The sequence below is a fragment of the Babylonia areolata genome, chromosome 7 (genome assembly GCF_041734735.1).
Source record: "Babylonia areolata isolate BAREFJ2019XMU chromosome 7, ASM4173473v1, whole genome shotgun sequence".
NCBI lineage: Eukaryota > Metazoa > Mollusca > Gastropoda > Neogastropoda > Buccinidae > Babylonia > Babylonia areolata.
Window position 1 is genome coordinate 22,632,557 of NC_134882.1, and position 23,534 is coordinate 22,656,090.

General features: G+C 42.3%; 1 protein-coding gene and 1 long non-coding RNA gene across 2 annotated transcripts; one reads left to right on the top strand and one right to left on the bottom strand.

Annotated features, from left to right (window-relative positions):
* The first annotated feature begins 1,366 nt into the window (after window positions 1–1,366).
* On the top strand, window positions 1,367–20,353 carry LOC143284195 (uncharacterized). The gene is made up of 3 exons (XR_013055505.1): window positions 1,367–1,451; window positions 4,636–4,721; window positions 20,217–20,353. It is a non-coding gene; the product is annotated as an uncharacterized LOC143284195 (long non-coding RNA).
* LOC143284194 (uncharacterized) lies at window positions 16,970–20,556 on the bottom strand. The gene is made up of 2 exons (XM_076590862.1): window positions 20,208–20,556; window positions 16,970–17,233 (listed from the first exon to the last, which is right to left on the bottom strand). The coding sequence occupies exons 1-2, from the start codon at window positions 20,518–20,520 to the stop codon at window positions 17,169–17,171; spliced, it is 378 nt and encodes a 125-aa protein (XP_076446977.1). The 5' UTR covers window positions 20,521–20,556; the 3' UTR covers window positions 16,970–17,168.
* Between the last annotated feature and the right edge of the window lie 2,978 nt (window positions 20,557–23,534).

The window sequence follows — 23,534 nt, forward strand, 5'->3', positions numbered from 1 at the left end:
CCTGTTGTATTTTATTTACAACTATGTTTCCACGTTGTTAACTTGCCTATACTGTGATAACGTTTTGAGATATGAAACATTGAGATAAAATTTGAGATATGAAAAAGGTTCATCTTATTTCATCTTATATGTATGTGTGCTTTCCGTGAATGTGTGTGTGCTGTTTGCTGGTCACATTTTGATGTCTATCTGTAACATTGATGTGATAAGTTATGTATAAAACCATTTCTTTTTGAACAGTGGGGTAGACAAGTATCATTACCATTATTATTATCATTGGCAGTCTACTGAGTTCAGTTCGAAGAATAACAACCACATCAAATGTTTCTTGTTAACGAAACGTGTCAGTTGACATTACTGAACTTATGTCATTCCCGATTCTTCATACAACAATTAAAAAAAAAGAAAAAAACCAAAAAAAAAACAAACAAAACAACAAAAGGACAAAAAGACGTGACCCCATGTCCATCAGAAAAATTACTTTGTGTTTTCAAATTGTGAGGTGAACAAACCTCCCCTCTTCTCTTTATCTGTCTGTCCTAGTCTCCCCCTTCTCTTTATTTCTGATACACATACACATGCACACACATACACATGCATACACACATGCACACACATACGTGCACGCACGCGCACACACACACACACACACACACACACACACACACACACATGAATAGAACTGCAGATGTACTTATGTGTGTGTGTATATATATATATATATATATATATATATATATATATATATCTGTCTGTCTGTCTGTCTGAACTGCTGGAGTGTCTGCCCAATGAATACAGTCTCCAGCTGTGTGAGGAAAGACACACACGGGTGACAGATGAAACAGAGAACATGGGGAGGAGGGGGTGGAGGAGATGAGCAGAGAAGGTGTCAGTCACTGTGCACTGAATGGGGCGGAGCCTGTCCCCTAACACTTAGCTGTGTCCTGACCAATCAGATCTTCTGCCTGCTTTTAGAGCAGCACCGTCCCAGTGACCTCTTTTTCTCTGACCAATCAGATCTCTGCTTTTAGAGAAGCACTGTTCCAGTCAACTCTTTTCTCTGACCATTCAGATATTCTGGTTTTAGAACTGCAATGTCCCAAAACATTTTGTCTCTAACCAATCAGATCTTCTGCGTGCTTTTAGAGCAGCAGCTGTCCCAGACATCTTTTTTCCCTTTTCATCAAACTAATATTGAGGACACATGAATGAGATGAATAGCACCATTGAAGTTATTTTATATACACGTGCAGTTATGTGCATGTGTGCGTGCGCTCACGCGCGCCTGCTTTCGCGTGTTTGTGTGTATGTGCGCCTGTGTATGTGATAACTTCTATAGAAACTGGGTGCTGTAGCTTAAAGATTCAGACTTCGACAGGTCCTCACACCCTGCTTACAACAGCTCAGCGAACCCTGATTTCACCAGGTCTTCACCATCCTGCTTACAGACTGTGAGTATGATCGTACTTCCGGTGTTACGTTTTAATAGTTATGCTTCAATTCAGACTTGACTTATTCTTTAGAACGTCTTGAGGAGCACACAGCACTTCTCCAGCAGACTCTGGTGCAGGCTGTGATCCTCAGTTGGGCCCATGTCCATTCGGCTGCCTTCATCTCATCCTCCGTGCATCTTCTCCATGTCTGCCTTGGTCCGCTGACGTTTCTTTTCCCTTGAGGGTCCCACTCCACTGCTTGTCTGGTGACGCTGTTTGGGGGTTTGTGTAGGGTGTGGCCAGTCCAGGTCCATTTCCTTTCTCCGGATTTTCTTGCTGGGCTGGCGTGAATCTGCTGTTTCTTTCCACAGGTTAGCATTAGATATTGTCATGGCCACCTTAATGCGTTTTCTATTGTGTATCTTGGCATCTGTTTGAGAGGAGACTAACTTCGTTGGCAAACGCCTTTCATTTGCAAATTTGGTTGAGGTCAGTGGTATATCTGTGGTGCCATTTTGGATAGTCTTAATCAGGACAAGTTGACGGCCAGCAGGAAAATCGTTGCATGCCTGGATGGAATACCGCTAGGGGCACTAAAGTCTGTTTTTGGTATTTCTAGTGGTATGCCATCTAGCTATGCAACTTTGCCACCCTTCAAGTTTTCGATAATTTGGGCAGTTTCATCCTTGTTGTTGGTGTTCACTTCCAGTGACTGGGTTCCTAATGGGATGTCAGGGGTTCAGTGGGGGCTGGGTTCCTGATGGGATGTCAGAGATTCAATGGGGGCTGGGTTCCTAATGGGATGTCAGAGGTTCAATAGGGGCTGGGTTCCTGTAGGGATGTCAGAGGTTCAATGGGGGAGCCCACTCAAAGATTTCTTCAGTATTGGAATCATCTTGGTCTCGGGTCAACTTCACTGGTGATGGCTCTCCTGTTGTTGTCTTTCATTGGTTGAGCTGGATTGATGGTCCCACCATTGTTGGGATAGAAAGTTTTCTTTCAAATTCAAAGTTAACAGATCTTCAGAACAAAACTTAGAATGGAAATAATGTCTGATCATCTGCTTTTATTTGAAGTGGATGAGCCCTGTCGCACTGCTCTTTATTTTCTGTAATGTGACCTGCAGTCAGTTTTGCTTTAGATACTATTTTCTTGCTCCATTCAATTATCATTATTTTCAAAATAGTTATGCCAATGTCACAACCTTAATGTTTTCTCGGAATATCCTTCTGTATCAACTAATGTGATATGTTTCAATCTAAACCAGAATATAATTGGAATGCACCACACACACACATGCACACGCACACACACACACGCGCGCACACACACGCACACACACACACACACACACACACACACACACACACGGACACACACAGAGTCGGAGTAGATATGGAAAGAGGCAGAATTTTAGGGAGGGGGCGGACATTAGTGTATGATGGCCTGCTTTTATTTTATCTAACTTTATTGCCATATTTCATGTTTGTCTTAAATTTGTTTGTTGTTTAGTGCTGAAGATGTTGTGATGAACAGAATACTCCCGATGGACTTCACAAAGTGTCAGAAACACTAATTGAATGGTACACAGAAGAGTGTTGAACATGAAGTGTGTATTACCAACTCAACATTCATGCTGTGTGTGTTTTCCAGAACATGGACACGAGTGTATCATTCACGTAGTTCGCACTGTGCGCATTCTGCAAAGCATGGATATATAAAGTGTGCATCGCAACCACACCTTTTCCATTGTCTACATTTCACCAGAAGCATGCATCCGGTCTGTGTACCAGATACCATTCTTACTGTATGTCTTCTTCCAGGACGATAGATCAACCTGTGTACCAGATACCATTCTTATTGTATGTCTTCTTCCAGGACCATAGATCAACCTGTGTACCATATACCATTCTTATTGTATGTCTTCTTCCAAGACCATAGATCGGTCTGTATACCAGATACCATTCTGTGTGTCTTCTTCAAGGACCATAGATCAACCTGTGTACCAGATACCATTATGTGTGTCTTCTTCCAGGACCATAGATCAGTCTGTGTACCAGATACCATTCTTACTGTATGTCTTCTTCCAGGACCACAGATCAACCTGTGTACCAGATACCATTCTTATTGTATGTCTTCTTCCAGGACCATAGATCAACCTGTGTACCAGATACCATTCTTATTGTATGTCTTCTTCCAGGACCATAGATCAACCTGTGTACCAGATACCATTCTTTGTGTCTTCTTCCAGGACCGCAGATCAACCTGTGTACCAGATACCATTCTTATTGTATGTCTTCTTCCAGGACCATAGATCGACCTGTGTACCAGATACCATTCTTACTGTATGTCTTCTTCCAGGACCATAGATCGACCTGTGTACCAGATACCATTCTTTGTGTCTTCTTCCAGGACCATAGATCAACCTGTGTACCATATACCATTCTTATTGTATGTCTTCTTCCAGGACCATAGATCAACCTGTGTACCAGATACCATTCTGTGTGTCTTCTTCCAGGACCATAGATCAACCTGTGTACCAGATACCATTCTTTGTGTCTTCTTCCAGGACCAGAGATCAACCTGTGTACCAGATATCATTCTTTGTGTCTTCTTCCAGGACCATAGATCAACCTGTGTACCATATACCATTTTTTGTGTCTTCTTCCAGGACCACAGATCAACCTGTGTACCAGATACCATTCTTACTGTATGTCTTCTTCCATGACCATAGATCAACCTGTGTACCATATACCATTCTCACTGTGTATCTTCTTCCAGGACCATAGATCAACCTGTGTACCATATACCATTCTCACTGTGTGTCTTCTTCCAGGACCATAGATCAACCTGTGTACCATATACCATTCTCACTGTGTGTCTTCTTCCAGGACCACAGATCAACCTGTGTACCATATACCATTCTCACTGTGTGTCTTCTTCCAGGACCATAGATCAACCTGTGTACCATATACCATTCTTACTGTATGTCTTCTTCCAAGACCATAGATCGGTCTGTATACCAGATACCATTATGTGTGTCTTCTTCAAGGACCATAGATCAACCTGTGTACCAGATACCATTATGTGTGTCTTCTTCAAGGACCATAGATCGGTCTGTGTACCAGATACCATTCTGTGTGTCTTCTTCCAGGACCATAGATCAACCTGTGTACCATTCTCACTGTATGTCTTCTTCCAGGACCATGGACACCAAGCTTGTCTTTGTTCTCCTGCTTGTCGTCTCTGCCATGGTGATGATCTCTGCTGATGTGGATTCTGAAGCCAGTAAATTTCCCCTGTGTCACTTCCAGTCTCCACATATGCATGTCTCTGTCCCACACCTGGCAAAAGTTACCCCTCACCACACACACCACTAAATAGCTGACATGCAATACTTGAATACATGATAAAACTCTCAAACGAGAATTTCACTCCGAGTCCAAGCTGGTATTATCTTCCCATGGTAAATCAAGTGTATCCATGAATCCGTTCCACTGCATGTTGGCACAGATACGTACGCTCACGCATACACATGAACGCACAAAAAAGTATGCACGTGCGCGCCATTGTATTTTTTAATAAACGCGTGCAAATCAACAGGCAAGAGCGATCATGCAAATGGTGACGTGCACACGTCCGTGCGCACATGTGCGGGCGTGCAGACAAAGATATGCGAGTGTGTACACATCTGCACACGTGAGCACATACGCGCGTATACCCATGTGACTGTCTCTCTCTGTTTCTATGTCCCACACACACACACACACACACACACACACACGTTACATACACAGTATTTACACACTCACACAGAGAGTGGTTGACAACAGCTGCTGGCCCACTGTAGTGGGTCCTGGGTGGCAGTACATGATGGTCGTTACAGTTTTGAGGAGGAGAAAAAGAAAGGAGGAACGGGGTGGAGAGACAGACAGACAGACAGAGAGAGACAGAGAGAGAGGCAGAGACAGAGAGAGACACAGAGAGAGAGAGAGCGGGAGGGGGGGGGGGTATTTTCACTGTCACGTGATACACATTGTTGATCAAAGTTAAAGAAAGAAATACTCTATGTAATGAACTTTCAAGCATTTGAGCAACAGCAGCCAATGAAACAAATTCAATTGGAATGACTATTGAAACGAATGAAACACTTGTTTTCAATCCATGGTCACACACACACACACACACACACACACACACACACACACCCGCAGCTACCACGCGCACACACAAGACCCATATACAGGATCATCTTGAATCCGACAGTTCATCGATTATTTTTTTTCTAACGTTCATCGCTTCCGCAATAAATTTAGCTATTTCTTTAATTACAGTTTCATTGTTGCGGCTGGAAAGCAGATTTGTAACGTTTTTATCACTTGGGTTGTTTTCGAGTGCGTTTAATGCAAGGCATTTTCTATGTTTGTTTGCATAGGCTGTACACTGAAATAGAAAATGTGTTTCATTTTCTGGATCATTTCCACAAGATGGACAAATCATATCGTTCGAGGAATTTTCAGTGAAGTACCATTGCTTACAATTCTTCAGGCCACTTACTCTCAACCTAAATCGAATAAGGTTCGTCCTGTGCCATTTATCAGTAACAAATAAAATATATCTTTCTGCTTGGGAAGCATCTTTAAAGGAATGCAACCTTCTATATTTGTCGCTATTTCAGAGTGCCAGGTTTGCATATAACAAGATACCAGCCCGTCTTTAAATTCATTTACAAAACTATGCTCACATCCAACACTTTGACTAAGCCAAACAACACCAAAGCCGTTTTCGCATAAGGTCTTTTGCACATTCGAAACCCAATTAGAGTGACCTGATTCATGTTGTACTAAAAGCATTCCATAAGCCTGTCTGCATAACCTTGACATAGGCAATCTAGTCAGTTTTATCCAGTATCTGATACATTTTACTGTCGTTCTAATATATAAAGGATATCTTCCTGTTTCTCTATACAAAAGTTTATTTGATGTATGTAATGGAACATTCAAAAGTCTTTTGATCGCAAAGGTGTGCACTTTTTCTATGTGATTGCCATCGTCTTCTATACCCCACACCTCTGCTGCATATGTTAAAATCGGTTCGATTTGTGTATCAAAGAGCTTCCAAAAGAAGTGAATATCTGTTGAATTTAATCTTTTCAGCGTTTTTAATATATCCATAACCCCTTTCCTTCCTTTCCTACACACATCCAATAAAGCACTACTAATACTTAGCTTAGTCGTGAAAATCATCCCTAGGTATTTGTAAGAATTAGTCACCTTTAGCTCTTCATTTCCATAGAACCACTTTTCCACAGCAGCTAAATGTTCACCTTTTCTAAAAATCATTATGTTTATCTTTTCTAGATTAAGAGTTAGATCCAGTCGATCTGCCTCTCTTTTTAGCATGTTAAGTTGGTTTTGTAGTCCAATGACAGTATCTGACAGCAAAATAACATCATCAGCAAACAATAACAGGAAGATTTCTACACCCCCAGGCATCATTTGTATTCCGTGTTTCCCACACCTTGATAAATCAATTGCCAATTCATTAATAAAAAAAAAGAAATTAAAAAAAGAAAAGAAAACAGCAGGGGGCTGAGGAGACAACCTTGCTTCACTCCTCTTGGACAACTGAAGTAAGGCAGAAAATCTGCCTTTATCACGAACACACGCCAGAACAGAATCATAAACACTCCTTAAGGCCTTGTAAAGTTTGCCTTTTACCCCATTATTTCTCATAACTGCCCATAGAGCATTTCTGTTTACAAAATCAAAGGCTTTCTTAAAGTCAATGAAAGCAACATACAATTTACAATTTTTATTCAGAAACTTTTGAACTATGGCATAAAGAGTAAAAAAATATGATCCACAGTGCTGTATCCTGTTCTAAAACCTGCTTGTTGTTCTAGTATCTTACCTTCTCTTTCTACCCATTTGGAGAGTCTTCTGTTCAAGATGTTAGTATAAACCTTGCTAACGACACTAGTTAATGCTATTCCTCGATAATTATTGGGCTGGTCTGTGTCACCTTTCTTGTAAATTGGCACTATTATCGATTTGGCCCATTCCTTTGGAAAGATACCACTATCGAAAAGTTTATTGAAATAAACAAGAAAGTCTGTGACAGTAGTGTTTGCATTTCTCAGCATTTCACCAATTACCTTGTCGGGACCCGAACTTTTCCCAGGCGTGAGCTTACCGATGCTACCAAGAACCTCTTCTCTTGTGATGGCATCAAAGAAGGGAGCGTCAGAAGGGCCTGACATGGCTCGTCATCATTTTCTGCCTCATGTTCTTCAAACTCTTGCATTGGGTTTAGTTCATTAAATATGCTGAAAAAATGTTTGTGCCACTGTTCAATAGAAATATTGTTGTATATTACAGGTTTTCTGTTCACTGACCGAATTATTTGCCAGAAAAGTTTGGGATCATTGATTGATTGTTTTAATTTTACTAATCTTGCTTGATCATACTCATCTTTTTTTCCTCTTTAGCAGTAGTTTGTATTCTTTTCTTTCTGTGACATATGCTATTCTCTTTTCTTCAAGTGTCTTCTTAGAACGGTTAAATTTCCGCAGCAAACCCCTCACTTTCCTCTTCTTCTTAGCACATTCTGCATCGAACCAGTCATTCGACCTTTTCTTGGTACAACAGACTGCTGCACTGCACAGCGCTTTCATGAATATATCTATTGAAGCATCGATATCTGTGTCTAGTGTTGTGAAAGCATTCTGCATGTTTTGCATGAAATCATGTGAAGTAAGCCCACTATGGAAGGTGTGCAAGAGCTCCTCGGACCAGACAAACCGGTCCTCGGTAACAGATTCAGTCACCGATGGACGGTCAACATTTTGCTCTCCTTTGTTCCATTGAAATTCTACAAGCAAGTGCCATGAATCAATGCGGTCACTGACTCTCAAATTACAAAACTCTTTAGAATACATATCCCTGGACATAATAAGGTAATCTATAACACTAGAACCGTGGGGATATACGTATGTGAAGTCCCCACTAGAAGCATCATGACAACAACCATTCACAATAATGCAATCGAACATGAAACACAGGTTCATTAGCAATTGTCCAAAATTATTTATAATGCTGTCCTTAGACTTTCTGCTCATGTCACCCTCCTCATTTTCTTCATCATCATTTTCATAAGTATAATTCATCATGGTCTCAATTCTGGATTGTTCAGATCCAGTTCTAGCATTAAGATCACCCATGATGAACATATGTAAATCTTTGCTTTGTATTGCATGCAGTATTTTTTCTTTTAGATTAATTATCCCATCTTTAGTGTCCATTAAATCATACAATGGACCGTTTTCTGGCACAATGTAGCATGTAATCAACAGCACATCTTTATCACAGTTAAATACAGATTTGCTAATTTTGACAACCACTGTGTTCTCACAATTAACATTTACAGCCGAAACAAATGCAGATAAAGATTTTCGTATGAGCAGCAAAACGCCACCCGAATTTCGACCATGATGTGACATCTTTATTGCTGGAGCAGCGAATTTTATGTATTCTTGAAAAATACCGCTGTAATCGAAGGATTTGTCTACAAAGGTTTCAGTCAAACATACTATATCAAACATGGAGATGTAATCGATAAAGTAAGAATCATTAAGTTTACAAGTTTTCAACATCATCGACAAGGAATTTCAAACCCACAAGATGATCCTGTCTGTCTTAGCGTGCAAAGCGTGTGCTTCGTCTAGGTCTTGCATCATTAGCCGGGCTCTTGTTCCCTAGACTGGCGGGACCAGTAGCGGTGAAAACCTGCACTGCTCTGCCCTCCACGTGCTGTCTCTCCACTGCCACGCAGACTACGTGCACCACGTGCACTGTTGCGCTGGCTGGCCTGGTTTGAATGAAAAGGGGAATACCCGTCACCACTTCCGAATTCTTTGGCCTTACCTTCAGCGTCTGACAAGTCAGCTGGTTGCTTGCATTTCGTGTTGGTTCCAACGGCTGTCCTGGTGTCCCCGGCGGACGTCTCGGAGTACCCGGCGGCTGTCATAGAGTCTCTGGCCGTCCTGGAGTTCCCTGCAGCTGTCGTGGCGTCCCCAGCGGCTGTCCTGGCGTCCTCAGCGGTCGTGGCGTCCCCAGCGGCTGTCCTGGTGTCCTCAGCGGTCGTGGCGTCCCCAACAGTCGTGGCGTCCCCAGCGGTCGTGGCGTCCCCAGCGGCTGTCCTGGCGTCCTCAGCGGTCGTGGCGTCCCCAGCGGTCGTGGCGTCCCCAGCGGCTGTCCTGGCGTCCTCAGCGGTCGTGGCGTCCCCAGCGGCTGTCCTGGTGTCCTCAGCGGTCGTGGCGTCCCCAACAGTCGTGGCGTCCCCAGCGGTCGTGGCGTCCCCAGCGGCTGTCCTGGCGTCCTCAGCGGCTGTCCTGGCGTCCCCAGCGGTCGTGGCGTCCTCAGCGGCTGTCTGGCGTCCCCAGCGGTCGTGGCATCCCCAGCGGTCGTGGCGTCCTCAGCGGTCGTGGCGTCCCCAGCGGCTGTCCTGGCGTCCTCAGCGGTCGTGGCGTCCCCAGCGGTCGTGGCGTCCCCAGCGGCTGTCCTGGCGTCCTCAGCGGTCGTGGCGTCCCCAGCGTCTGTCCTGGCGTCGCCAGCGGCTGTCCTGGCGTTCATAGATGTCGTGGCTTCTCTGCCTGCTGTCTTGGCACCATCGTCAGGATGACTGACTGCGGCAATAGCTGTCACCTCAGCATAAGTCCTGGAATCCGGTCTTCTTGGCGCAACTGTCAATCTGCCGCCTGTTGTCGGCCTGTTTCCTGGTAAGGTCATTTGCAACAGTGACACCTTTTCTTTCAGCCTGTCTCGACAGACACGGTTGGTCATGACTTCCATCTTATCTCTCCAACGACTGAACTTCACTAAGATGGGCCTTGGTTGACCGTTTCTGCTCTCCCCTACCCTGTGTGCTCTCACAGTGTCGTCCGTTGTCCATTTTATAGGTCCGTCTACACTGTTCAGGGTATGGGTAACTACACTGGCACAGGAGTCATAGTTCTCGTGCTTATCAATTTGGGGTACACCATACATTCGTACATTGTCTCTTCTCGAAAACCCTTCCAGCCTGTCACAGTTCTCCTGAAGTGTGTTTATTTCTGTTTGCATTTTTTGCATATTTGCTGTGAGATTTCGGAGACAGTCTTCGTGCTCTACGGTTTATTCATACAAGCCGCTGATGTCTTCTTTTGCTGCCGCCAGCGACGTAGTCAGCTCCTGTGTATTTTTTTTCCAGATTGTCACACCTTTTGCCGATCTCGTCACATTTTGATTTGACGTGTCCGATGTCAGTCTTGATTGTGCCTAAATCATTCCGAATTGCAGAAAGGTTGTTATCGAAAGACTGGAATCTTTCATTATTCAGTCGTATCGCTTCGAGAATCTCGATTGCCACATTACCTGAAAAGCTGGAGACACTGTCGTGATGAGGGGCGCGCTCGGCAGTCCTATTTCCAATAACCACACTATCGTTTTCCGCAGTTGCTGTGTCACTGTTTGCCGCAGTCTTCTCTTGTGAGTGTGTGTGTGTGTGTGTGTGTGTGTGTGTGTGTGTGTGTGAGAGAGAGAGAGAGAGAGAGAGAGAGAGAGAGAATTGGAATTGGAATGGTTTATTCACAATCAGGCCACAGCCCCAAATGAAGGGGGTATACGTAAACATAATAAACTCAACGAAAACACATAAACAAATAAGCCTTAATATGGACAATAAACTGTGCATTGTATCCGTGTAAATACATACACAACAAAAAGTGCATTATAATTGTTTTACGAAGTAGCAATTTCTCTTAATTTGAATGCCTTTTATAAAAATACCGAAAAATTATGTACGTCATTGATATTGCTTGACGACATTAACAAATTCAACTTGAACAGAGAGGGATACTTGTAGTACTTAGGTTTTATAAACATTTGACGTATATGTTTTAGTGCTGGGCAGCAAAGAACAAAGTGCACCTCGTTTTCTTGGGCTTCATGACATAAAGGACAGACTAAATCGTTTGCACAAAAACGTCTGTATCTAAAGTGATGTACTGTCAATTCTGAGATACCTAGTCTAAATCTCGTCGTTACATGTTTCAGATGCCTGTCTATATCTAGCAACAGATAAAGTTTCAAATCAGGTATATTACAGAATGTTCTATACATATAAAATCTATCACTAGTACAAATGTGACTATAGCATGATTGCTATCCGCAATCAATAAGCCTTTGGCGAAAAACAGATATAAAACCATTAACACTACCAACACCCTGTTCCATCCACACAAAGCCAAATCCATATTCGAACAGACAAAGACGAACCTTCGTTACCCAGTTATTTTTTTCCCCTTTCTATCTCAATCATGTAATATCTTATAGGCTTTATGCGGTATGCTATTATGCCCCATTTGCAACAGTTTAAGCCAATATTGAATACAATTTACAGCAGAGTTTACATATATTGGGTAGCGATTTGTTTCGCCATAGACTAGATCATTCGGTGTTCGCATATCTACTCCTAAAAATTTCTTCAAAGCCACTAAATGGACAGATTCACGATGTAAAACAGCATTATCTAGTCCCCATATCTCAGATCCATATTGTACTATTGGTTGTATTTGACAATCAAACAGCTTAATAAACAAGTGGAATGAATTATTGTTCAAAGTATATAACCTTTTCATTACACGAATCAAAGCATTTTTTGTTGCTAGTTCCTTGCATGCAGAAACAAAACTCAAACGGATAGAAATCATAATTCCTAGATACTTATAAACGTTAACAACAGGCATTGTATCACCATCATAAAACCATCGTTCTCTTACACTTAAATATCCACCCTTCCGAAATACAATAATATTGCTTTTAGACATATTCACTTTTAACTGTAGAGACGTAGCTGCACGCTGTAGACTATTCAGTTGTGTTTGTAAACCTACAACAGTCTCTGAAATCAAAACAACATCATCAGCCAACAAAAGAATAAACAATTCAAATGCATCAAGTGAAAACATGGCACCATGCCTACCATTATTAATTGCTAGTTCATTTATAAACAAAGAAAAACGAATTGGGCTACATGCATCACCTTGTTTGACTCCAGATGTACATGAAATATAATCAGTCAATCTAGCGTCACACCGTACTCTAGCTTTGACAGCATCATACATACTTCTAACACATCTATACAATTTACCTGTTATACCATTTTTAAGAGAACTGGCCAGAGAAGGTTTCTGTTTATGGAATTGTTACTAAGTGGGTGAGGAGACAGACAAGATAATGGAAGAAATATTTTTTTGCGAGTTCAGTCTTCAGTCTCTCACTCTCTCAGTAAACAAACAAAAAAACAGACACAAGGAATTTTTCCCTGAGCCAATTATAATTATTAAAACCACAACAACAACAAAATCTTTCATTCACGCTCTCTTCATCCTGAAAAAAAAAAATCTTAAACACAGGAACAAATACAGGTACTCGAAATGTACAAACAAAAATTTCGTTCTTCCTCTGGCCACAGGCATTCGAAACTCACTCTGTCACATTCCCCCCTTCCCGGGGTGAAAAAAAAAAACGAAGTTTTTTTTTTCCGGGAAATATACAATGTGTTTTAAAAAGAACATGCCAAACTCACAGTATAATAAATCAAATAATCTTGCAAGTGGAAGCAGACGACGCTTGTTGACAACAACTCACCCACATTCAAGCATCGATGGAGACAGCAATCAGTGGACAAGTCAGTCAGCTTTCACACTGAACACTTCGTCTCTGCTCCACTGGCTCAACAGTATACTGCGACCGAAGATGCAGACTACAACAGTCACGCACCCGTTTCGTATATATCCATAAACCCTCTAAAGTGTGTTATGCACATAGCCATTCTGAACAACTAGGGTAGCGACACTATTTCAGGGGATCGATTGGTCTGCCACTGAACGAGAAAGCAGATCTGCCCACACATTCCTTTCTCCCTGCACTCTTTGAATATCAAAACGAAATTCTTGCAAGGACAATGCCCAGCGCATGACACGGCTATTTGTATGGAACCCTGACATCAAGTAGTGAAGTGGAGCATGATCGACCTGTAAATGGAATGGCCGACCAAGGAGATAGCGAGACAGCTTTGACAACGTCCACACAACTGCGAGACTCTCTCGCTCAATGGTACTGTATCGGGTTTCCCGATCCAAAAGTTTCCTGCTGACGAAAGAAACAGGGTGCAGAGTACCATCATACTCCTGTAACAGGACACCACCAATGCCAACAGAACTGGCATCCGTTTGAACCACAAAAGTTTTCGACAAGTCAGGCAGGCTGAGAACCGGTGCAGAAGACAGCAGTGACTGGATCTGACTCAAAGCCTGCGCACACTGTGAAGTCCAAATGAGTTGTTTTCCACGTTTCCCTTTCAGCAGATTCGAAATGGGCACAGTCAACTCAGCGAAGTTGGGAACATATCTTCGATAATATCCCAGTAGACCAAGCAACGATCGAACCTGTTTTTTTGTAGTTGGTGTAGAAACCTGCAAAATCTTTTTCACTTTCCCATGCTCTGGCCTCAAGTAACCCTTTCCGACAGTGTGACCCAAGAACTCTAGTTCTTGAAATCCGGCACATACCTTTGAAGGTCGGACGGTGAGACCAAACCTCTCCAGAGTCTGTAAAACACCTCTGACATGATCAAGGTGAATGGACCAGTTGACGCTATCCACCAGGACATCATCAAAAAAATTCATGGCACTGAATCTTCCCAAGTTCAACATTCGCATCATTCTGGCAAATGTCGCTGGGGCTGAAACCAAACCAAATGGCATTCTGGTCCACTGGAATAGCCCCAAAGGAGTCTGAAATGCTGTCTTGGGCTTATCCTCTGCCTTCACTCTGGTCTGCCAATAACCTTTGGCTAAGTCTATCTTTGTGAAGTATACTGCTGAAGCCAGGCGAACGAACAATTCGTCAATGTCTGGAATGGGCTCTGCATCGAAGATCGTTACCTTGTTAAGAGCGCGAAAATCAATGCAAACCCGTGTAGACCCATCCTTTTTCTTCACCAAAACCACAGGAGCACAGTATGGAGATGAAGAAGGTTCTACGACACCCATCTCTAACATTGACCTAACTTCCTTCTCCAGAATCTCTTTGGAAGCAAAGGGAAGTGGATACTGCTTCCTGAAAACAGGTTCAGTCTGTTGGAGTCTAATTTCATGTTCTAAGTTTCCCGTAAAACAACCAGGATCAGTCGTCAGAATAGAAGAACATGACAAAAAGACACTCTTCAATTGAGTCTTCTGAGTGTATGTCAAGTTGTTGTCAAAAACAACATCATCGATACTCTCTGAGTTGCCTCCAATCACTGTAGGGAGTGGAAGAGGATCAGATTCCTCAACTGGAAGAAGAGCTGTGGCTTGTGATGCTTCTAACACCTTTGGTTCATACATAGGACCAAGGATACTGGACCACTCAATCTGCTGAGTTCCACTATTTGTACCATCTGAACAAACAGTCAAAGAAGAACTTCCCGTGGCAACATCAGATTTCATGATATCTGCAGAGTCAGAACGGCGAATGTACCTTTTCAGCATGTTTGCATGAAACACCTTTTTCTTTTCGTTCATGTCGATTCTGTAATCCGACCTGAAGACTTCAACCACAGGAAATGGTCCTTTCCACATCATGAGTAGTTTATTGGAATCAGAAGGAAGCAAAACAAGCACCTCGTCACCCACTTCAAAGTTCCTGTCAACAGCTTTCCTGTCATGGTACTTTTTACCTTTCTGTTCAGCAGCCTCCAAGTTTTCAGTGACCAACTCACATGCATCAGCCAAGAAATTCTTGAGGTCAAATACATATTGATATAGGGTCTTGTTTGGCGTTTGGTGAGCTTGACCAAGAAGATGCCAACAAATCCATAGGACCACGAGCTCTGCGTCCAAACAAAAGTTCAAACGGGGAGAACCCGGTCGATTCACAAGGGACCTCTCTGCAAGCAAAAAGAACAGCTGGTAAGTACCTGTGCCATTGATTGGGTTGTCTCTGAATGACCTTCTTAAGGATTGTTTTCATAGTTCCATGGAACCGTTTCACAACGCCATTGGACTGCGGATGATAAGGTGAAGTACGCACACCCTTTATGGACAGCAACCGAAGGATCTCATCCATCATCGCAGAGGTGAACTGCGTTCCCCTATCGGACTGAATCTCATCAGGGAATCCCATGCGAGAGAAGATCTTTAAAAGTTCTTCTGCAACTGACACGGTATCAATGTTCTTAAGAGGAACTGCTTCTGGATACCTGGATGCGACATCAATCACAGTAAGGACATAGCGATGCCCCTCCTCAGAAGGTGGACTGATGGGACCAACCAAGTCAACTGCTATTCGTTTGAATGGCTCTGTGATCCTTTCAACCTTCTCGAGCGGAACGCAAGGGACTCGTCCTTTTGCCACAAACTTTTGGCAAAGGTCACATGACCGACAGTAAACCTTGACATCCTTGTGTACACCAGGCCAGAAAAAATTGGAATAAATCCTGCAGATAGTTCTACGTACTCCATGACCTGTGAACAGTGTGTCATGTGCAGCCAACAATACAGTTTTGCGCAAAGGCTTTGGCACAACAATCTGATAAATCTCGTCCACATCACCACGTAAGTACCTTCGCATCAAGATACCATTTCGAATGACGTAATAGGGCATTTTATTGGAACCATGTTTCACACCCATCTGCGCCATTTGAAACAAATGATCCAAAGACTGATCTCCTTTCTGAAGCTGAGCTAGTTTATCTTTGTCAATAGATAAGTGTTCCAGCGTGACTGATTCAAGAGGTACTGGCTTTTTTTCAGCTTTCTGTGACTGAGCACGAGTCGAAACATTACTTGTTCCGGAAACATCCAGTGTGTGAAGAACAGGTTGACTGTCCCTGTCTTCTACAACACCAAGAAACAGACCAACAGAAGCAGTATGGTTGTCTGATTTCTGACCTTGGAAAACAGAAGTCCAGGTACCAACAATAAGGTCTGCAACTGGGTCTTCCAGCACACAGCACTCCAAGGGACCTGAATGCAATTGAGTACCCACCTCTACAACCGCCAAGGGGTAAACTTCCACTCGACCACCAAAGGTACGCACTGCCTGAGATCTGCCCAGAAACTGATCTGGCATGACAAGTGACCTCCTGACACCCGCAACATTAGCTCCTGAATCCCTCAGAACTGAAACATGCTTGCCATTGACCAAGCCTTGTAACAATGGGTATTCCTTCTCAGACACGGCGATACAACCACTGACTAGAACGCCGGTGACTGGCTGATCTTTTGCACAGTCTTTTCCTGGAACATGAGAACGAATGTCAACCTGTGTAGCAGCACTAGCTGACTTGGGAGTAGGGCAGTTTTTCCTCAAATGGCCAAATCCTCTACAATGCCAACACTGAGAAGCTCATGTAATTCCACCTCTGTGAATTCCACGGGGAATTCTACTCCTGTCACTGGAACGAAATCCTCGATCAGATTTATCGAAATCTGGCACAAAAGTTTGAGACATGCCTCCATTGCTAGAGTTCGGACTTTCTCGACCTCCTCTCCAAAAGTTCTTCAATGCTCGTGCACGTCTGGGAAACTGCCCCCTACCATCATAGACACATGATCGATCACGAACAAACGCAGTCGAACCCGTGCCGAAAGTTGGAATGCGACCACGACGACCTAAATCCTTACCAGGATGTGCCAAACGGTAGTTTTCAGCATGGCGAGTAAGGTCTTTGACAGTTTTGCAGTCCCGTTCCCGGAGAAATGCCGCCAAATCCTGAGAAACACATGCCAAAAACTGTTCTGAGGCCAAAGCCTTTTCAAAGTCTATAAACGCTACATATAGTTTACGATTAAATGAAAATTGTTTTTGTACTAGGGCTAACAAAGTGAACATGTGGTCGACTGTAGAGTATCCCCTTTTAAAACCAGCTTGAAAATCACCTGTGATATCATTTTCTTCCACCCACTCCTGTAACCTGTTATTAATGATTATTCCAAATAGTTTACTGCTTACATCAGTCAAAGAAATGCCTCTGTAATTGTATGGGTCATTAATATCGCCTTTCTTAAAGATTGGATGAATCACAGACTCAGTCCAATTATCTGGAAATATGCCATGATCAAAAAGTTTGTTAAACATTTTAAAGAAAAAATGCACTACCTGGTCATTCGAGTTCTGAAATAATTCAGCAATTATGCCACCAGGACCAGCTGCCTTTCGACTTTTTAATTTTCTAAAAGCAAGTAATATCTCTTCTTTAGAGATCGGACGATTCATATAGTCCTCTGGCTCAACATCAGGCCTGTCATCGTATAGAACACTATCAACGTCCTGTTCTAACAAAGCTTGGAAATGCTGAAACCACATTTCAACTGAAATGTTATTCCTATATTGTTTTCTTTTAAACGACGCCCCGCGAACAGCATCCCAAAATTCTTTTTTGTTATTAACTGTCATTGTAAGTTTAACTAACACAGATCTATCATAATGTTTCTTCTTTTTCTTAAGTAGATTCTACTTACGTTTGCAAATTAAATATTCATTACTATCCTCGGTTTTTAGGGTACGACGACATTTACGTAATAATCTTCTCGTTTTTCTTTTAGCAAGAGCACATTCCTGATCAAACCAATTATTTGTCTTCTTATCGTTATTGAAAGATACACGTTTCTTCATTCAGTCTGCACTTTCTCTAATACAATCATTAAACATTCTAAAAGCTTTATTAACATCAGTATCGATTAAACCAATAGCCGTGTCTATTTTCATCCTCATGTCTTCACTACATAAAGTGGAAATATATAAATGGACATATTCATCATTCCATACAAATCTATATGAAGCATAATAGTTTTCATCGTCATTAACAGCACAATGGTTTTCATTTGGAAAAACAACTCGCATTGTCACTGGTAAATGGTCAGAGTCAATAACAGATAATTCACATGAGTCATTCAACATTGTAAAAAGTTCATTTGATAAGATAAAATAATCAATAACACTGCACCCTGAATCAGATATATTATATGTGTAACAACCTTCAAGGTCGCCTTTACACATGCCATTCAAAATATTCAAACCTAATGCAGCACACATGTTCAGTAATAATTTCCCATAACTATTTAAATTACGATCATTAGAAGAAAGAGTAGTACTAAGAGACTGGCTACGTTGTTGCACATCAAAAATGTCTTCTACAGTATGATCTTGAGAAATATTAGATGTTCGGCCATTCAAATCCCCATTTTGAATAACGTATACGTCTTTCTCTGACAATAAATCGGTCAAACAGTCTTCAAGCTTATTTATTCCATTGTCAATTTCAAAATGAACAGAAAATGGGGAACATTCTGGAGGTACGTATGAACACACATAAAGGACATCCTTATCTATTCCAAATAACCGCTTGTCAATCAAAAATATACATACGTTAACTCTCTCCATACGAACGGCGAAAGAGACGACGTTAACAGCGTTTCACCCCAGTTACCCTCATCAAAATATTGCAAGTAGAAGGCTCTTATACTGAAGAGGTGAATGTTGACAAAGAATACCACAATTCTGACGACGGAAGCTAAAGGTTGGGTCATTCAGGCACCCACTGGACATCCGAGGGGTCTGTGTGGAGGAGAAGAGAGGACTGGCCGTACTGAGTTAATGCAATCAATGTCAAGATGCTTAACATGGGCGACAATTTCATTTCTTACCAAGCAAAGTAATCCCCCTGATCGTCTCCCCTGTCTAGTGAATTTTACTGCAGGTTTAAAAAAAAGGTGTATATCCTGCAAAGACATCAAACTGTTAATCCTCCATAAAAGTTTCAACTAAACAAACAAAATGAAATCCACAAACAAATTAAACGAAATCAGGATCAACAATTTTTTTTATAGCAAACCATGCACATTCCACAACAAAAAAGAAAAGGGTTTGTTTACATTTTCACGCCCTTGCACGTGCTCTTTCATGCTGTCAGCCGAATGCTCGGCTTCGCTGCCCTGACCAATATAACAGGGTTCGCGCATGTCACTGACACTTGCAACAGGTGAGCACACAAACGGTGCTCTGTTTTCTCTGTTCCCTTTTTCTGTAGGAGAAAAACAGTGCACATCGACTGGCCGGCCAACTCCCTATCTAGACTCCTGCAAGGTGTCCTGACTACCGAGGAAGAACTTCTTGCCATCTCTAAGCAGATGGTCAAAGAACATTGTGGCTCTTTTACCCTCATTTCTGGCCCTCTTTAGATGAGGAGAGAGCTTGCGTCTAACTTCCCTCACTCGGTAGGAGAAATATTCCCCCACAAAGACATTAGTTCCCTGCAGTTTTCTTTTTGCTTTGAGGATCTGAACCTTGTCTTTATAGAAGCAGAACTTAGCAATGATGGGGGAGTCTGGCGTGCTGTTCAAACGGTGGACCCGGTCTAGTTCAGTATGCTGACTCATATCTAACTTATCTGTAAGAAGATCCTGCACTTTTCCTTCACATTGGTCGCTTGTCTCGTTCTGATCTCTTGCTATTCCATAGAAAATGAGATTGTTTCTCTTAAACCTGCCTTCTAAATCATCACTTTTCTGTTCTAACTGTACAATCCTTGACAACAGATCAGCATTTGCCTTTGCTAAGTCATCATTCTCCTTTCAGAGTACCGCGACCTCCTCCCTTAAATCGTTTATGCCATCACACAATACGCCATATTGTCCACTCAGTTCCTTCATGCCACCAACTCTACTGTACATATCACTGAACTTACTGTTCAAAGACTGAAGTTGGTCCATGACGTCGGCAAGAGTGGGCTGCTGCGATGGAGTTGTCTGCCCGCTGCTGTCGGAGGTGGTGGTCCTGTCCGTGCTGGCCCTGCGTCCGCTGCTGCCCAGCCTGGTCTGCCTCATGCCGTCCGACTTGGGTCCGGGTCCAGGGTTCTGCTCCACGTCTCCACGCCTCAACAGCAAACTGCCCCAGAACAAAAGGGTGAGGAGCAGGCCAAGGGTGACACCGTGCAGTTTGGTTCGCGCTGTCAACATGGCGAAGTGCATTGCTTTCTTCTCAGCGGCTCTCTTCGACATGAAGGAAATGTAGACTGGGAGAAAGGTGCCACAGGCGATCCGAAAGGTTAGTTGTGCTGAAGGCATGGTTCCTTATATTGATACTGGCGACAACTGGCAACGAAAGATTGCTTCTGTGCGCCACAGTTTGCACAATTAGCGGGACGTCGTGACCTGTGACCCGCACGCTTCAACGTCAGTTCACGCCCACCGAGAGAGAGAGAGAGAGAGAGGGAGGGAGAGAGGGAGCAGCAGGGAACAGACAGACAGAGACGGAGACAGAGACACAGATAGAGATAGAGACAGAGAGCAGAGACGGAGACAGAAACACAGACATCGACTGATCAAAAGAATGGAGAGAGAGAAAGGGGAAGAGTAACAAGATGTAGAAAGAGAGATGAAGGGTAGAGGTATGGAAATGAAGTGAATATAAAATGGGGAAAGAGAGGAGGGAAGAGGGGAAAAGACAGGGAGGGAGACGAATGGTGGGTAGAAGGGGGGATGAGGCAGAGAGAGTGAAAGCCGGGGGGAGGGGAGGGGATAAAACTGAAGATAGAAAGGGAGGGAGGAAGAGGAGAGACAAAACAACGTCAGACAGGACAAAACAGCATGATCTAGTTTCCAACATGATATGATGAGCATTTACATCCTGTCTTTCCCCTGAATTATCTATGTCTACACATCACAATGATAAATGATGAAGGAATAAACATGCTGTCAACAGAAAACATTTGAATGTAATGATATTATTTTGGAGGGAGTCAGCTAAGTAAGTTCACTGTGTGGAGTATTAATATGCGTACGTATGCAATGAATCGTCAGGTACACTGATCATCTAATCGAATCACCACTGAACAAGTGTGTCAGATCTACTGACAGGTAAAAACAGAAAATTGGTATGGCCACATGGGTTGGCAATATTGCAGATAGGACGAGGACACCATTAGCAGACCTGGCTTTGACACACAACTGACAGACCTGGAGGAATCTGAAAAAGTTCTCCAGTGCCACGCCCCAATGACACTTCACAGAGAAGGAGAAGAAGAAGAAGAGGAAGAAGAAGAAGAAGAGGGCATACTCTGTTCATTATAGAACATCAGAATAACGTTGAATATTTATGCACGGATACACTGACAGAGGTACACACAGCCGTTAACAGGAGAAATGTATCCAGAAAAAGCATAATGTTTTATATGTGAAGACACACGGCAGATAGATAAATAAATAAATAAATAAATAATATGAATAGATAACTATCGATATATAGGTAGACAGACAGATATGAAAGAGAGAACACACTGAACACTGAAATGTTTGTCATTAGCTATACAGCTCTAGTGACATTGTGGTGCAAATGAGGAAAAAAAGTGATGAAAACAATGAAACACAAGAGAGGCAAGGCCTTCAAGACTCACTTGTGATATACTTTTAAAAAAATCTAATCGTTAAAATGTGTTCTGTATTTGTTATTATAAAGCTTCGGGTTAAAAAAAGAAAAGAAAAAAAAAAACCTAACCAGATTCGAACCCCGCGTGTTCGGGTCAGAAGAAACTGTCTTACCCATTACATTATCGTGGCTCCTTAACTGACGTTCTAAAATTTAATATTTGAACTTTTTTTTTTTTAAAGGGCGATAAATCGATTGCGGTATTCGCAGTGAGAACGCTGTTTAGATCATGTTATTCTGGTGTATCTTGGCCATTCAAAAAATCTTCAGGGCAATAAAAAAAATTCGTTTTAAGTCCGCGGTGAAGGAGACGTGGCTATCGCCGCAATCACACTGCAACAATTCAAGGGTATTAACTCGCATGGTTTGCAATCTTTAACTGTAAATTCCGAGTGATTCTGTGGATATTTTATGGCAGTTTGGGGCATAATTCAGTAAGTGATGAGGCGTTCACAAATCTTTCTCTGAATAAATATTTAACGGTCTCCTTCTCCAACTTTAAATCATATGTTATCGTGTATTGTCGATTGAATATAGGATTGAACAACAGGTCAACAACTTGAAGCAAAATGGCGTTTCGTGTTCGCGAAGAATATGAGCACGCGCTTTGAATATGTATAAATATGTGCACGCAATTGATTTTTGCCCATGACCTTCAGGGCTCAGCCAATAAATCTGTAAAGTCCACTCGTATTGATTTTAGTATTTTCCGAAAAAGACCACTTCGGCGAATGAACATAGTGAAAGCCCTGTACACTGAGAGTAAAACACACAAGCTTTTTATGTATTGAGTATGACTTCAGAATGTAATGTTTAAGATGAGTAAGATCAGTTAAAAGCAAATTAAGTCCCCTAACATTAATTACAGATTAATTTCCCTTTTTTAACTACCTGCACCAAAACGTTTGCAAAGTAAATATAATTTCCATGCTTAGCAAAAGAAGTTCCTGTTTGAACAAAAAATGATAAAATGACTGCTCTTATTGTTGTGTCAGAAATTTCAGATCAAAGTGCCAAGTTTAGAGAATAAAAAATATAAATATAACAGTAAATGCAGTTTGCATATAATTTGGTTTCTTTTTTTAATTTTTTTTGTGCCCATCCCAGAGGTGCAATATTGTTTTAAACAAGATGACTGGAAAGAACTGAATTTTTCCTATTTTTATGCCTAATTTGGTGTCAACTGACAAAGTATTTGCAGAGAAAATGTCAATGTTAAAGTTTACCACGGACACACACACACACACACACACACACACACACACACACACACACACACACACACACACAACCGAACACCGGGTTAAAACATAGACTCACTTTGTTTACACAAGTGAGTCAAAAAATGTTTGTAAGACTCGAGGTGCCAGCCTACAATAAGCACCAGTATGCCTCGTTTGCAGTTTCAATGGGCCAAGTTTGTGGAATATAAAGTGGTTAGGTATCATTTCCATTTGAAAGGACGTTTGTTGAAGGGCACACGGAGAAGCACACAGACAAACACAAAGGATGGCACAGAGAGAGAGGGGGAGCGGGGAGAGAGAGAGACAGATTGACAGACAGACAGACAGAGCGACACAGGGAGAGG

Bases quoted from the DNA above. Each gene is read 5' to 3' on its own strand.
- LOC143284194 (XM_076590862.1), bottom strand. From the start codon at position 20,520: ATGTCGAAGAGAGCCGCTGAGAAGAAAGCAATGCACTTCGCCATGTTG. The intron at 17,234-20,207 runs GTAAGTTCAGTG...TGTGTTTCTCAG, and splicing joins CCAACTTCAGTCTTTGAACA to GATTTGGCGGCATTTCTCCG.